This window comes from Aulostomus chinensis, chromosome 21 (assembly GCF_037954235.1).
Source record: "Aulostomus chinensis isolate RoL2024-O1b breed Wild chromosome 21, RoL_Achi_v1.0, whole genome shotgun sequence".
In the NCBI taxonomy this organism is placed as follows: domain Eukaryota; kingdom Metazoa; phylum Chordata; class Actinopteri; order Syngnathiformes; family Aulostomidae; genus Aulostomus; species Aulostomus chinensis.
This window is the reverse complement of record NC_141340.1, coordinates 2,100,715-2,116,280: the sequence shown is the minus strand read 5'-3', so window position 1 is coordinate 2,116,280 and position 15,566 is coordinate 2,100,715. Positions and strand designations below refer to the sequence as shown.

The following is a 15,566-nucleotide window of genomic DNA, read 5'->3' as shown; positions in this document are numbered from 1 at the left end:
TGAAACTTAACTCTAAAATAGTTGCAAGTCAACGGAGCCGTCAGCTTACTGGTTCAAGCTCCTAAGAATCTGTTCGTATTTTTCAGCCTTTGGAGTCTCAAATATAACGACTTTAGCTAAATTGAGACTATAAAATGTTCTTTTTTCACACCAAAGTTCAGAATAATGATCCCAGAGGAATGTCAGGTTGCCTGTCACACACTGAGAGATGGAACCCACAACAGGTTGGAATTATGAGATCGATTTCGTCCACTCAGCGTGGCTCGGCTATTAGAAAGCTAATGTTATGCTAGCAGGATTCAGAGTGACTAATGGCATTGTTACTGTTCAGACAGTAAACACGACTCCTGCTCCAACATGGCTGGGCGGCACTGGGGACGCTGCAGTCACTGGTGGCTGAACCTCTGCAGCCAGAAGACTGGGAGCTGCGACTGTGGCAGATTAATAATAGCAATAAAACTTTATTTATATAGCACCTTTCATAAAAGGGGCTTAACTCAAAGTGCTTTTTGACAGTGAAGAAACCAGAGAATAAATAAAATCAGGCAAATTAAAACAAGTGCACAATCAAACAGCACAAAGAACAAGGAATATGTGAAAGATGGAAAAGAAATGGAGGAGGAGGGAGCTCTGGCGTGGGGAGCTCCAAAACTGGGTTGCAAATTTTTAAAAAAGGCTGGGCTTGTCTTATTTTGTGATATCTAAATGGTAATGGAGGACTAAAAAATGAGAAAGAATGAGTAATGTAGACTGGTCCCAAACCATTAGGAACCTTGTAAACAAGTAAAAGAACTCTAGAGTCGATCCCTGAAGGCACAGGGAGCCAGGGCAGGTTAGCTAAAACCGGGCTGATACGCTCTCTCTCTCTTGTTCTAGTTAAAAGCCCCGAGGCAGTGCTCTAAATTTATTATAGTTTATCAGCAGATTATTTGGGATGGAAAGGCCGTTACACTCATTTGAAATAAATGCATCGCTACATGGATTCCAGCAGAAGATGTGCTTGAGAGTCAGTCATCGATGGTCTGCTTTCCTGTCTTTAGGAGGAGAAAGAAAGGTCTTTGTCATCTAAAAACACCAATTTGTAGAACTTGGGAGGCAAAATACTCAAAACTAGAAAGTGCAGTCGTTTAGAAACCGTAGCTTGAGAACGTGTAGCTGGAAGCCTCAGCACAGCTGCTCCCATTCCTCCTTTTTTCCGCTTCAGCAAATAAGTGCATCACTTGTCCTTGGTTAGCTTAGCATCCTATATGCACCTCTGTGCTCATGACCAACAGTGAACTGAGGCCACGCTTGAAGGTGGAGTGTCTCGTTAAAGAAGGGCCCTTTGTTCTAGCAACACGGCATTCAGCTGAACCGGCTACTTCCTCTTTGACAGCACATCTTGAGCTGAATGCATCGTTTGTTTCGAGTGACTTTTCCATCACATGTTATGACTTTGTGGGATAAGTGAACAGTTTCCATAGCAACAACTCTGCAACAACTGGGGGAACCAATCAAATCATTTCAGTGTCAATGCAATTTGGAGGACAGTCCAACAAGTAGCTGATAAAACCCTGTCATTTAACCTGTTGACTGCTGCCGTGCAGGAATCTCCACCATAAAAACACGCCGCGTCATCACGACACTCGTTTTGATGCCCGCTCCTTGTGTTCACTGCACAGATCAATGAGAGATCAAGAACAGAAATCAAAAAATAGGTTCCTTTAATCTATTTTACAAAATATATTTAATACATGTTCTGACGAGTCCAGGACTCCGCTGACGTAGCCTGGCCCCCCTCAAGTCGCCCCACGGGGGCACCCTCAGTGACGTCGCACCACGGAGGGCTTCATGGTGAATGACCCTCATGTAGTGTTGCACTGCTGAAACTCACCCCAAGTCCCCTTCCTGTAGTCCACCCTGTGTTGGCAGCCGGGCGGGACGTCCTCCTAGCAGCGAGATCTCTGTGATTACAGCTCACGGCCACCTTGATTCAACTGAGCCGCCACCTTCAGGACGGAAGACAACAGTTTCATTACACAGCGCCGCTGGAGGACACCAGCCTCCTCTGACCCCCCTCTGCCTCTCTCCACAGGCGTAGTCCGAGTCTCTCTGGCCGACATGGATCGGGAGACCAGAGAGAACTACAGCGTGGTCATTCAGGCCAAGGACATGGGTGGCCAGCTGGGGGGGCTCGCCGGGACCACCACCATCAACATCACCCTCAGCGACGTCAACGACAACCCGCCTGTGTTTGACCAACGTGAGTGTCTCCTCCTCAATGAACAGGAGCAAGTTATCGAACAATTTACAGCCATGAAAACGCGGTCATAAACAATGAAGCTGACAGATGAATCACAACATTCGCTGATGTGATTACTTAGGACTCCCAGAGGTCCTGAACGTCTGCATGCATTAGTTTCCAAATTACTGTTAATATCATTTATTAAATGGCATTGTTGACAAGATCATCAGGAAGAGTTTATTGTGAGTCCACCAAGGCCAGAGTGAGGAAGACTCGTCCCCCATCTATGAGAGCGTCTCAGCTCCTCCCAGAGGGGCAGGAAATATTCCTTTACTTCCATGACAGCACCAGTCAGAGCACCATTGTTGGGACGTGGGAGGACCAGAGGAGTCCCACCAAAGGTGAGGTGCCACCAGGCAGGATCCCGATCCGGAACAGTTCAATCAACAGTGGGTGGAACCTTGAACTGCCAGTGTCTGGGTTTGGTCCCAGGTCCACAGGCCCACGTGCAGGGTGTTTCAGGACTGAGGCACAAATTCTATTTGTAGCTCCAAAAAAATCAAACATCTCTCCATCCTACTGCCTCATTTCTCTTCTACTGCTCTGACCCCCGCCCCCCCTGTCTCTTTGATTATCCCAACCTCTGCTCCTCTCATTAGCGTCCCTCCGAAGGTCAGGGGTTGTGTGGCTGTCCGCGGGGCTCTCAGCCTGGCTGACGGGTGGCCTCTGACCACAAAGAAAACACCCGCAGCCACCGTCCCCCCCCCCCCCCCCCCCCCCAATTAATACCATCACTTGGCTGGAACTTTGATGGGTGGTGAGGAGCTTCAGGGATTCCCCCTCCGTCAAGCACAATGTGCCGATATTCCCATTTGGACTACTGGGAATGCCACAAATTGGGCAGCTGTCACCTCTTCTTTGAGGTTAAACAGTAGATGAAATTCGAGCTGACCCCTGAGACGGTATATAACCCAATTGGGGAGTGTTTTATGGAGCCATTTATTTCCTCCTGCCTGAGATGTGCTGCTGAGTGATCAGTCTTGTGGGTGAAGCTGGAGGTTTGGCTCCCTCTGGAGGAGAAGGCGGTGAAACACATGGCTGAGGGGGTGTTCCTCTCTCCCCCCCCAGGGTTGTACCAGATGAGTGTTCCCGAGACGGCGTCCGTGGACTCTGTCGTGGGTCGTATCTGGGCCAAGGACAGGGACGTCGGGGTCAACGCTGAGATGAAATACAGCATCATTGATGGAGACGGCAGGGACACCTTTGACATCAGCACCGACCCCACCCACCTGTTCGGCATCATCACCGTGAAGAGGGTAGGCAGCCTTTGAACTCTCATGTCCGACCGTATTTGGGGCCATGAATTTAAACAACAACTACATGATAAAACACGTGAAACTGGATCCACGCAGAGGAGAGGGGCCTGCAACCCTCCACTGGAGCGGATTTGCAGACACTTCCAGCTAAAACTCCAAATTCTACCAAGTACATTTGTCTAAGTTACACTTTAACTGCAAAATGATTCGCTAAATTAGAGGAATTTAACAATCACTTAGCTGAGGAAATAACTTCAGCAGCCCCTCCAGGAAGTCTCGCTCTTGCAATCGCATGAATTCAGGTCCATTAAACACAGTTTTCACAAGGTCCTGCGTTAAAGGGTCTGTAGGGGCTCTTGAGTCCAGCCCTGGTTGAACAGGGTCGGCGCTGCTCTTCCTCCTGGCTCTGGAAGGTTGGGAGAAGGAACCTGAGGTCAATGAGGTCTCACGCCTGCATGTAGAATCTGACTGAGGCTCAGTAAGTGGGCCCCAGTGCAGGGAGCTGCAGCCACCAGGCAGGAAGGTTCAACCACTTTTCTGCTAATGTGCTGCAAAAATAATCACATAAAAACTTTGGTTCGCATCGCAGTTCCAGACCAAAATCTGCTGCCAAATGAAAGCTTCTGATTGCAGCAGCCATGATACTAAGGAGCTGGAGCCTGGAGGAGGAACCAACCTCCTGCAGCCGTCCAGGTGACACCGACCTATTCTGGACTGTCCGGCTCCTGCTGTCCCACCATCAGCTGATCCATCAGCGCTGGTGTGACAGAGGGGACTTAGCCGTCCAGACGAGCTAACATCAGGGCTTCCTCAGTGACTGTTCCTGCATTCTCCTACCAGCCCCTCAACTTTGAGAACAAGCCCAGCTACACCCTGAAGGTGGAGGGAGCCAACAGCCACCCGGACCCGTCCTTCCGCCACCGCGGGCCCTTCAAGGACGTCACCATCGTGCACGTGAGCGTGGAGGACGTGGACGAGCCCCCGGTGTTCGACTCGCCAGCCTACTACATCGAACTGCCGGAGGACGCAGAGATCGGGACGGTGCTGAAGACGGTGTCGGCGAGGGATCCTGATGCTGCCAACAACACTGTGAGGTGAGGAACACGAGAACTGCAGACAAGAACTGCACGGTAGCGTTGAGGAGGCTGTGGGGAGACACGCCTCAGACGCACCTGCTCATGGCAGAGAGAACAACTATATCACACAAACTGACAAGAACCTTTCAGAGTCACACTTCCTGAGCGACTCACAAATACTGATCTATTGGCTTGTGGACACCAGGCTGTCCCAGCGACTGGTATTTATGGAACTTCATCATGTGACTGGCTGTCTCCGAGCCATCCATCACCGCTGCACTGAAGAACTCCGAATTCATGTAGTTGCAGCAACTGATTGGTCCAGACGGTCAAAGTTTGGAGTACTTATATACTTATAATTCTTACTACTACAATACACTTATAGTCAGACAAGTTCTTGAGGAAATATCAAGCTCTGACTCCTCCTGTCCGAAGTGTTTGTTGTACATGATTCATTCCTTCATTCATAGATGAAGATCTGATCATTTGTGGTGAATGTTGTGATAAAACGACAACAAGCATGTGTGAAGAAAGTAAATAAGCTGTTAGTGAAAGACGGCAGCAGAAGAGTGCAGTACTGCAGCAGAGTAGTAACACTAGTTGTTCTCTCAGATTTGGTAACTCTGCAGGTGTAATGTGAGCTGGTGTCCAGCAGGGGGCAGCAGGCTGCAGCTGGATGCTCAGAGCCTCCTCCATGCCCGTGTGTGAGCCTCACCAGGGGAGGGAGGCTGTGTGTGTGTGTGTGTGTGTGTGTGTGTGTGTGCATGTGTGTGCATGTGTGTGATGAGGATGAGGAGGGTGAACGCTGATAAAACAACAATAACTCAGGGAAAACAAGCGTTCACTCATCTCAATTATGGGAGGGTGTGTTTGGTGTTGCACCGGAGCAGATGTGCTGGTGCTGGACGGTCCAGACTGCAGCGCTCATAAACTAATTAGACATAAAGGCTTTAATTAGGCTATTAATCATCTGAAGGAATCAATGACTGCAGCAGTAAACGAGCGTTCCTCAGGGCTCCGTCCCAGATGTCCTGTTTACAACCTCGATTAGGACGCTAAGTTAGGAAAATAATGTCAACAACACGGAGGTAGCGTGTGTGAGAGAGTGTGTGTGTGTTTTGTTCATCTGTAAGAAAACAATGCAGTGTTTATGTGGAGAAGGGCCCCAGAGCTTCCTCCATGCTTGGAGAGTAAATAGAGGAAAGTCTACAGTGGAAGGCGCGAGAGTGGGACACGAGTCCCTCACTGCTACCCACTCTGTCAGGGTGGCAGTGAAACCAGCCAACGCTTCCTGTGCTACTGAAACCATGAATCAACAACCAGACGATCAGAGCTGCCTGCGCTGCTTCCATCGGCTGAGTAAAGCTGTGACACACTGGGTTCCTCTGCGCCGCCGGCTGAAGACGACACAAGAAGAAACAGCAAGTGTTTATATCAGAGCTTTGGATGAATATACGACGCCCCACTTCTAGTGAGGTTGGAGAATTTAACATCTAGAACTGAAGCTGCCACTCAACAAGGAATCTCATCAGGCGGCGGCGTTCCAGCTGTGACACCAGGGACGAACTGTTAGGAGCGTCACACAACCTCAGAAATGGCTGGACTCACTATCAGACTCTGATCCAGTCAGCCTGATAACATCTGGAAAGTCTAGAGGAGCCACTCAACTATATTATCTGTCACATCTTAGCTAGCAGGCTAACAGCAAGTAGCACATCCCGCAGTGCTCTGCTCTACTGAGCATGCTCAGTCCGCCACAGTATGATTCGCTAGGGTTGTTTCATCATGTCAACAGCAAGAACTTCAAATCTGAGCCACTGCTGCTTTAAATCTCCAATCTGAACATCACGTACTGAAATCCCTCAGTATCAGCGCCACGTTTCTATAGAAGCAGGCTTGAGTAGCGTCCCGCCACCGAGAGCTGAGTGACAGAGAGGAGCCGAGGCCAGATACGGCGGCGGCAACATCAGATGACAGATAATGACAACAAGCAGCAGGTGACCTTCAGTGGCAGCCTCATTTCCATTTTACATCTTTCACCGACGGCAGCGTGACTGGCAGATATATCTGAACGCACTCTTTCACCTCCTAGTTCCCTCTCACTCACACACACACACACACACACACACACACAGAGTCCTCAGGAGCGATGTTAATAAAGATCCTTCAGGGAGATCGTGCCCGTCACAAGTGGCATGCAAACACAAGAACAAGAACTCTGATTGGAGTTTGAAAACGTGGGTCAATTAGCAGGAGTCACATGTCCCATAAATACGCCAACGGTAAACTAGCGTGTCATGAAGGTGTGAACGGATCATGTGTCAATCATCTTTAGTCTAATTGAATCGAACTCAGGTTCTTTTCTGTCTCCTTTGTTTGTCACTGAGCAGGAACCTCTAGGTTCTTGGTGGATTTCCAGGGGACACAATTAAAGGTGGCCACAAAGGCTCTGACACGCCAAGCTCATAAGGCTGTGGGGAACCTGCTCTCTGCGACATGGGGTCCACGGCCTTCTTCCTTAAAAAGTTGCCGTGTTCCTTTGAGCACCCTTGAAGAGAACCTGCTCTACATTCCTGCTCCTCTGGCGTGTTCTGTTGCTCGTCTCACAGCAGCGTTTTGGAAAACAGAGGCAGGAGCTGAGCCAAAGCGGCGCGCTGCAGGTCCTCAGAGCCCCCGCGTCAGTTTGGCGGATCCTGTGATTAAGCCTCCTCTTCTTCTCGTTGTGCCCTGAGAACCTGACGCCTTATCGCTCCCACACACGCAGGCAGGATTACAAGCTCCCTCACACAAGCTCACTCAGTGTGTTCCTCGTCTTGTGTCGTCAGGTATTCCATTGAGAGGTCCAGTGACCCCGAGAAGCACTTCTACATCGAACTGACGACCGGGACGCTGATGACGGTGCGTTCGCTGGACCGGGAGACCGTCGGCTGGCACAACATCACCGTCCTGGCCATGGAGATGAGTACGTACAGACGCGCCTGTTGCTCCTCAGGAGTGACGGAGACCTGATGCATGAACGCGTGTTTGACAGAATCAGATCAAAACACACAGGATGGAGGGCGACGTGCCCCCCTGAGCCAGCAGCTTTGCTAGCACAGGCAGGAGTAGGGACTGCTCCCAGCGCCACATCAGTAATCCTGGGCTCCATCACTCTGAATCATACACAGCAGCCATATTTCTTACTTAGGTTGTTATGTCACCACTGTAGAAGCTTTCCATGAAATATGAGCCTCCTTCCTGACCGGGATGTCACGGCCGGCTCAGACGGCGTTGCAGCCTCAGGCCAGATCTCTTATTTATTCGTCTCACCACCACATTGAAGCGCTGCCGGAGGCTGCGGGTTCTCACAACCCTGCTATGGGATTTGTAGTTTTAAAAGTTTGTCTTCTTAATAGCCCCTGGTCATGATAAGTTCCTGTTTCCTTCCATGAACAAGTGCAATTTAAAAATTGCTACAATTCCAACAAATGCGAAAAGCTAATTGCTAACAACGGTAAGAACTCGAAGTCCTGACGAAGCTGAGCTGCTCGGCGGATGTTTGTGCTGATGCGGTTGCACATCCCACTCACCTTCACCCTCCTCCCTCGCCTGTTTGTTTCTGTTTGGTGGAGCACCTAAAAGGAGATGGTAATTGGATAATTGGATTAATGACTAATGAAACAACTTCCTGCGTAGTGGCTAATTAATGAGGTGAGGATGACGGAGGGACGAAGAGTGGCAGGTGACGAGGAGGAAACTCGCTGGAACGCGGCGAAGATGTTTAATCTGCCGCTGAGAGTCAAACCAAGTTTCAGTGTTTTCACACAAATACTGCAGTTTTTATTCCTTTGCAGTAACGATACTGCTGGAAAACTGTCGTGTCAGTAAGAGTCAGGTTTTCCTTCTTTTCACGTTTATGAAACTGTTGAACTCTACAAGACAAATCTGACATGTCGGAGATAAACAGCGTCTCTGATAAGTAGCACTCTGTGCTGCAGGCAGTTTTTTATGATATACTGTAGTCTTTGCAGTAGACAGTACCCGTTCTGAGAGATAGTACTCTGAGATTTAAGTTTTCACAGTTGTACTGTGCTGCATTTAATCTGATATTTCTCACACTGCTGAGTCTTAAAGGAGAATGTCAGCAAAGTTAAAGCCTGCACACACACACACACACACACACACACACACACACACACACAGAGCTCTGCGACCTCCAGAGCCAAAGTCAGTCCATTGATTGATCGATCATGTGATGAAGCCTGAGAAAGTAGTTACTGGGCTCTAATTAGGTTTCCACTGGCTATTACACAGCTGGTTAAGGTATGCAAATGACTGCTGGCTAATGGAGAATAATAGACTCCCCCCCCCTCCAGAGGCACGATCCTGAAGGAGCTGTGTGTGTGTGTGTGTGTGTGTGTGTGTGTGTGTGTGTGTGTGTGTGTGTGTGTGTAGATAACCCGACCCAGATGGCCAGCGTGGCGGTGGCGGTGAAGGTCCTGGACATCAACGACAATCCTCCGTCTCTGACTCACTACCTGGAGGCGTACGTGTGTGAAAGCGCCAAAGCAGGAGAGGTAACCAGCACACCTGAGGATGGAGGCAAAACAACAATACGATCAAACACGTGGTTTAAGACCTCACTGTTGTTCAGTCTTTGTCATTTTTTCCAGCCGTTTCAGAAGACTTTTGTGAATTAATTTTTGAAATTTTTTTTAATAAATCTGTAAAAATAAGGTGCCTAATATCCCACCTATAAAATATGATGGATGGTCAATAAAATAAGCTTCAGTTTAATCAGCTGCCACATTAAAATGCAGTTTGCACTTTTGATGTGGCACGTCATAAAGTTAAAATTTATGATATGAAAATGTCCAAATTATTAAAAACCAACTTGTTATGAACCAAAAACACACAAGTGATGAGTCAAAATTTAATCTCAGATTTAAGACTCAGGTTTGGAATATTTTGATGACCGAGTTTTAACGATGACCAATCATCTGTCACGTCTAACTCAGCTGATCCAGACAATCACGGCGGTGGATCCAGATGAGCCTCTGGGGGGGCAGCACTTCTACTACAGTCTGGCCCCAGAAGCCGTCAACAACCCCAACTTCACCTTGAGGGACAACCAAGGTAGAACCGGCTTTCAGACGCACTACTACTACTCCTGCTACTACTCCTACTACTACTACTACTACTACTAAACAACGTTGTTTGCTTCCAGACAACACGGCGTGGATCCTGACCCGACGTGGCGGCTGGTCTCACCAGGACCAGACCGTCTTCTACTTGCCCATCTTCATCTCTGACGGCGAGCAGCCGGTCCAGACCAGCACCAGCACGCTCACCGTCCGAGTGTGCAGCTGCGACCAGGAGGGCAACGTCATGTCCTGCAACGCTGAGGCGTACACGCTGCCCGCCAGCCTGAGCAGAGGAGCACTCATCGCCATCCTGGCCTGCATCTTCGTGCTGCTGGGTGAGTTCTGGTCCCGATCCTGATGGAGGTTCAGGCAGAAACAAGGAAGCGCTCATGTAGCCAACGTGTCAACACTGGTGGTTGAAGAGGGGAAGCAGTTAAACCGTCCAGGTACCTGAAACTCAGCCTGAGGTTTTGCTCCGTTGATGCTGGATCCTAAACCATCCCCCAGTGCTCTTGTAGTTCACACTGAGGTCAGCACCTGCATGCAGCTGAAACCATGACCCCACCGCCGAAAGGTCACTGCCACCACCCCGAGGCTGTCATGGACGGGCTATGGAACCGCTAGGGTTACCTTCCTGTTTGATATTGAAACAATTCTCACAATTCAGGTCCACACTGATCATTTGTGACTCCAGAACGAAAAACCCGCAAGTCTCCTTGACATCCAAACCCTTTTCAACAAAAGTCTCTAATGTCCCACAACAGAAACCTTCATTCTGACCCTAAAGCTCATCTTCAGTTGTAAACAGCAGCTGGAAAAATACTGGTGACTGTAAATCAGCCTTTTGATTTCTCTGTTTTCTGTTTCTGTCTGGTTGCCAGTGATGATTCTGCTCATGCTCTCCCTGCGGACCCAGCGGAAGAAGCCCTACCTGTGTGATGAGGAGGAGAACGTGCACGAGAACATCGTGCGCTACGATGACGAAGGTGGCGGTGAGGAGGACACGGAGGCCTTTGACATCGCCGCCATGTGGAACCCACGGGAGGCGCATCATCACCTGAGCAAGATGAGGCAGGACATGCTGCCAGAGATCGAGAGCCTGTCGCGCTACGTCCCGCAGGCCTGCGTCATGGGCGGCAGCAGCGACAGCAACGTGCATGGGTACGTCCTGGCAAAGCTGCTGGAGGCCGACATGGACCCCTGCGCCCCCCCCTACGACTCCCTGCAGACATACGCCTACGAGGGCGAAGGCTCGGTGGCAGAGTCGCTCAGCTCACTGCAGTCGGGAACGTCCAACACCGACCACGAGTACGACTATCTCAACGACTGGGGGCCTCGTTTCAAAAAACTAGCAGAGATGTACGGCGTGCTGGAGACTAACAGTCCTCCAATGTGGTAGGACGCCGCGCGGCAGAGGAAAACAACAACAAAGATGAAAGAACAGACACAGAAGTGTGCTAGAAAGACACCACAACGCCGTGATGTCTCCCGTCATCATGACTGCTAGCACTTGAATTCCTGCCGAATCCTGGATTTTCCACAGCCTTGAAGGTGCCCGCAGCAGCCGTGTGAGCTGGTTTTATATCTCCCCAGGAGACGGGGCTTCAGGGTGGGCCGGGTTGGCAGCCTTGAGCGACCCGCCGAGGAACGGCTTCAAAGCACACGTCAACTCCCCGTCTGACCCCGCCACGGGCAGAGCCCCAATGGTTCAAAGTGTTGATTTATGCCAGAGATGAAAACACAACAGAGGGACTACCTCTCCCCCAGCAACTCAGCAGCCTCGCTCGCTCCGGCTCTGCCGCTCAACCACTTGGGTAAAATGAAAGTCATCGCTGCAACCGCAGAAATGTTCGTCTCTTCCACCTGTGGCCGGTCCTTATTTATTTCTCGCGTTCCGTGTGCTGTATTTATATTTTTGCTAAATTATTTGGGGTTCCAACACTGTACTTAAACTGCCGCTATGTGAGGTAAGAGATCACATACATGCTGTAACATACATGATGCAACTGCCCTCGTTTGTCTGTGTGGAAAAACCTCGTCCCTGATAGGAGACGGTGATGCTGTATTCCCATGTGGGTTGTCCAGGTTGATATCTTTATTGTGTTATTGTTTGGTATCATTTTGTATTGTAACTGCTTTTTATCCAAAAAAACATCCGGACGTTGTACATCCACGAGGATGGCGGTGCTCTCACACCTTTCATTCATTTGCTCGATGAGTTCCTCAAGCCGGTTCGGTTTGTTTCAGCAGAGTAAAAGTGTCACTACAGACACGCTAGGAGGCAGTAATGCTACTATTAGCTGGTTAGCCAACTGCCAGTAAACCCAAGAGAAAAAGAAAGTGAGGTTTTTTTTTGTAGGCCAATCAAGAATCTGGTTCCCTCCACCAAAACCAGTGAAATGACTGCTGAAATAAGATCATCTTCACTAATGAACCACTTTGATGACGCTTGAAGCCTAAACACAACGGTTAGCAGTCCAAAGCTAATGTTAGCCTATGAAGGAGCTGCACCAGGTCACATGACTCTTGAGTCTCCCTCAGACACTCGTTAGCAACCCGTGTTTCCAAGACATTGAAAGACTTCAATGCTCACGTTTTCTGCTGCACGCAGACCTTTTGAACAGAGAACTCTGAGAACCTGACCAGGGAACCAGACGCTCAACAAAGATGACGTGTTTCTAGTTTTGGTCCCACGCCGGCACCGCTCCATTGAGGGAGAAAGTTCTGATTTTGAACTTGTATTTCTGTTTTTCCTACACAAACCGCTACACTTTGAAATTTCTAACACGTCCAAAAATGTGAAGGGCGCCTGAAGGCTCAGACAAGCAGAGAACACGGTAGAGACCCTATCACACCACAAAGGAACCGCACCAGCTCATCTGGAAGCCTCCCGAGACCACCAAGTTTCACTGCCCAAACGACCTGCCCCGAGACAGAAAACGATCCAAACGAGCCAGGTGTGACAGCGCCATAGAAGGGAAGCCATGATGGATTCACCCCAGCAGACACGTCAGTGCATCCTCGAACCTGGAAGAGCACACGACCCAGTCGCCTTCATTCCGGATCCACCGCTGTGCCGCAACGAGGCTTGACCTGTCCCGTTAGAGACACTGCTGTTGCTTCTCCGTGGCTTATAATCCTCCGATCCTGTGGACTACAGAGACGTTTCTAATCTGCGTTAAGTGCCAAATGTAAAAAGGACAGGACAGACATTTTGAAAGAAAAACATACAAGCAAAACAACACCAAAAGACAAAAAAAGAATTTCACGAACTGAGAAGGAAGTGAAGGTACATTTTGATAATTTGATTTACTTGAAATCCATGTGCTCACTCATGCTACATTAAGTGGTATGTGAATGTAGATATTTCTTTTGTATTCTTGCTAATAAAACACTTGAAAAAATCACCTGCTGTCCTCAAACCACCTGAGTTACAACAGCGATGCAAGAAAATCTGAAAAGTTCCTTCAGTTTGGAGGAATAAAAGTGCCTCTTCTTGCAGCATAATGCGATCCCTCAAGCATGACAGGATTATAAGTACCTCAGAAGATAGCGTAGCTATTTAAATTTGCAATCATATGCTAAATTGTTCTCCAAAGTGTTATTGCAGATGATTCTGTTTTCATTACTGCTTGCCTCACAGTCCTTAATTTGCTCGACTTGTTTTGTTTTGTAGCCGTTATGCTCCAGCTTGATAAAAGCGCCGTACCTGAGACCCAGAAATACTTCCATTTATAACGTTGATAGAGCCAGCGGGAGTCAATCAATTATGAATGAGAGTCTCTGCTTAATTGCTCGTGTCAATCAAAGTAATGCAGACGAAGGAAGAGAAGTTCTGTGTTAAGCAGGAGGAGGACGGTGGCAAATGTAAATACAGGTAGAGAAGAGACGGCCAGATATTCAGGGAGGAGAAGAGGAATCTCGGGGATCACCCGCCGCCATGTCTCTGTACATTGTGGTTGAGCTGAGGCTCGGGATTGCCTGCTTCAACCGCATTCAACGGTGAAATTGCACAGAAGACAAGCCTGTTCTATCCCCGGGATTTGAATATTTACACCTAAATGCGTTTACATCCTCAGCGTGCTGAGCAGAGCTCCTCTCCGCCAGCGCAGGTCCAAACCCACCCCAGTCAACACCTTCATCCCCCTCCCGCGCTCCCGTTTGTAGAAGGTGGCATTCAAAGGACAGCGGCCGGATATCAGAAACACAGCGTGTCACGTTCAATTTGTGTTACCTCTGTTTTTATGGTGAGCAGCTGGGGTTGGTCTCCCGGGGGGCAGCTGACCAGCGGGTCACCGTAGGAGGATGAAGAAGAGGAAATGAATGAGACTGGAGGAGCAGTGGGGGGTCATTCAACCCCTCTCCCTCTGACCAGTCCCTTCCAGCCTTGATCTGTGTTTCTGTCAGACATGAATAATCAAACATGCAGCGATGTTAGTGAGCACACTTGTTACTCCATCACTGACACTAGGACTCCAGAACTGAACATGTTTAACACTTTGTTAACGCTCTACTGATAATTACGACATAGTTTGAGCTCCAAGTGTCAATTTAGCAGGAATGTTCAATGTTTTCCTGCTGCTAAATATGTTGGCGATGCCAACATCAAACACGGACGATGGTAAAAAAACAATCTGCTTTAAGATGGGGTTCGTGAGGCGAGACTAATTCAGCAGGCGTCGGTGTCAATGCGGCTCACTAAATGAGCTTGTATGAACAATCTCTTCTGAGTCGGCAGCTCGAATGTGAGAGAGCTGATTTATTCCCTGGCACCCAACACGTCGACCCTGCAGGCTTCTGTTTCTGTTCGCGCTGATACTCCCGTCATTTTAATCCCTCCCAGCAGTGACCTCGTGGGAAGGGGTGATCATTAAAGTCAGTGAAAACAGAAATCTCAGACTGTCCACGTCTGGATGAGTTGGGTTTCCTATGATGTGGCCGCTAAGTGACCTGCCGAGGAGAAACTGTAACTTTAGCAAGCGAGATTTGATGAAAAACATCCAGAGACAGAGCCGGAAAACAGAGGGATGATTATTGGTTAAAAATAGAAGCTGCGACTCTGCAGCCGAGTGTGAACAAGTCAAGTTAGTGTAAATCCCTGTAAGACACCGATGATGCGCCGCTCTTCTCAGGATGTACCGGCAGGAAAGAGCCTCACCGCAAATGCTCCTATTCTGCTGCAGCTTAGAGGAATAAACCACCAGAAACAAGCAGAGAAAGATCTGTTAGGGAAGATGGAGGGAGAGAGAGAGAGAGAGGTGTTTGACTAAGGATGGACTCCAAGTGGAGGAAAATGAAAGCGGTGGCGGATCAGAGGGAGAAAAGCCAGCAGTGATTTGAGTCTGTATACATGTTTTGCTCTCTTAACTCCACATGTCAGAAGGGGTGGACCTGCTCTCTCTCTCTCTCTCTCTCTCTGTGTCTCTCTCTCTCTGAGGGCCTGGTCTTTGCCGTTCTTTCTGCTCCTCAATTTCCAGCAGAGCAAAGTGTTTTTCCACTTCGCATTAGGGGATGATTCACTGGGGCTGCTGCGGTTTACCCTCAGCAGGATTAGAGCGGGAAGGCTTCCTATTATCTTCTACCGTTGGAGCTCCTTCGTCTGTTAGAAAGAGCAGCGGAGCTTAAGACAAATTAGCCCCCCAGTGCCTTTTTGGATGCCAACGCCCCGGCCTGGGAATGGCCCAGGGAGAGGATGGGGCAAATGAGGGGAAGAAGAGGAAAAGGGATGTGAGGGGGTGTCTGCAAGGGGTTTAAATGTTCAGTGTTGGAGAGGCTGCTAGGATTTAAGTTATGCAGTGGGACAGGGCAAAGTGTGCCCAGGAAGAAA

General features: G+C 49.1%; 1 protein-coding gene across 3 annotated transcripts in view; it reads left to right on the top strand.

Annotated features, from left to right (window-relative positions):
• Positions 1-13,117, top strand: part of LOC147241345 (cadherin-20-like) — a 71,463-nt gene extending 58,346 nt beyond the window's left edge. For all 3 annotated transcript variants that reach the window (XM_086191057.1, XM_086191055.1, XM_086191056.1), the window contains 8 exons: positions 2,075-2,242; positions 3,353-3,540; positions 4,381-4,634; positions 7,442-7,578; positions 9,051-9,172; positions 9,614-9,731; positions 9,823-10,074; positions 10,621-13,117. In XM_086191057.1, coding sequence (XP_086047183.1) covers positions 2,075-2,242; positions 3,353-3,540; positions 4,381-4,634; positions 7,442-7,578; positions 9,051-9,172; positions 9,614-9,731; positions 9,823-10,074; positions 10,621-11,138 — 1,757 coding nt within the window. In that variant the 3' untranslated portion in view covers positions 11,139-13,117. The remainder of the gene's footprint in view (positions 1-2,074; positions 2,243-3,352; positions 3,541-4,380; positions 4,635-7,441; positions 7,579-9,050; positions 9,173-9,613; positions 9,732-9,822; positions 10,075-10,620) is intronic.
• The last annotated feature ends 2,449 nt before the right edge of the window (positions 13,118-15,566 follow it).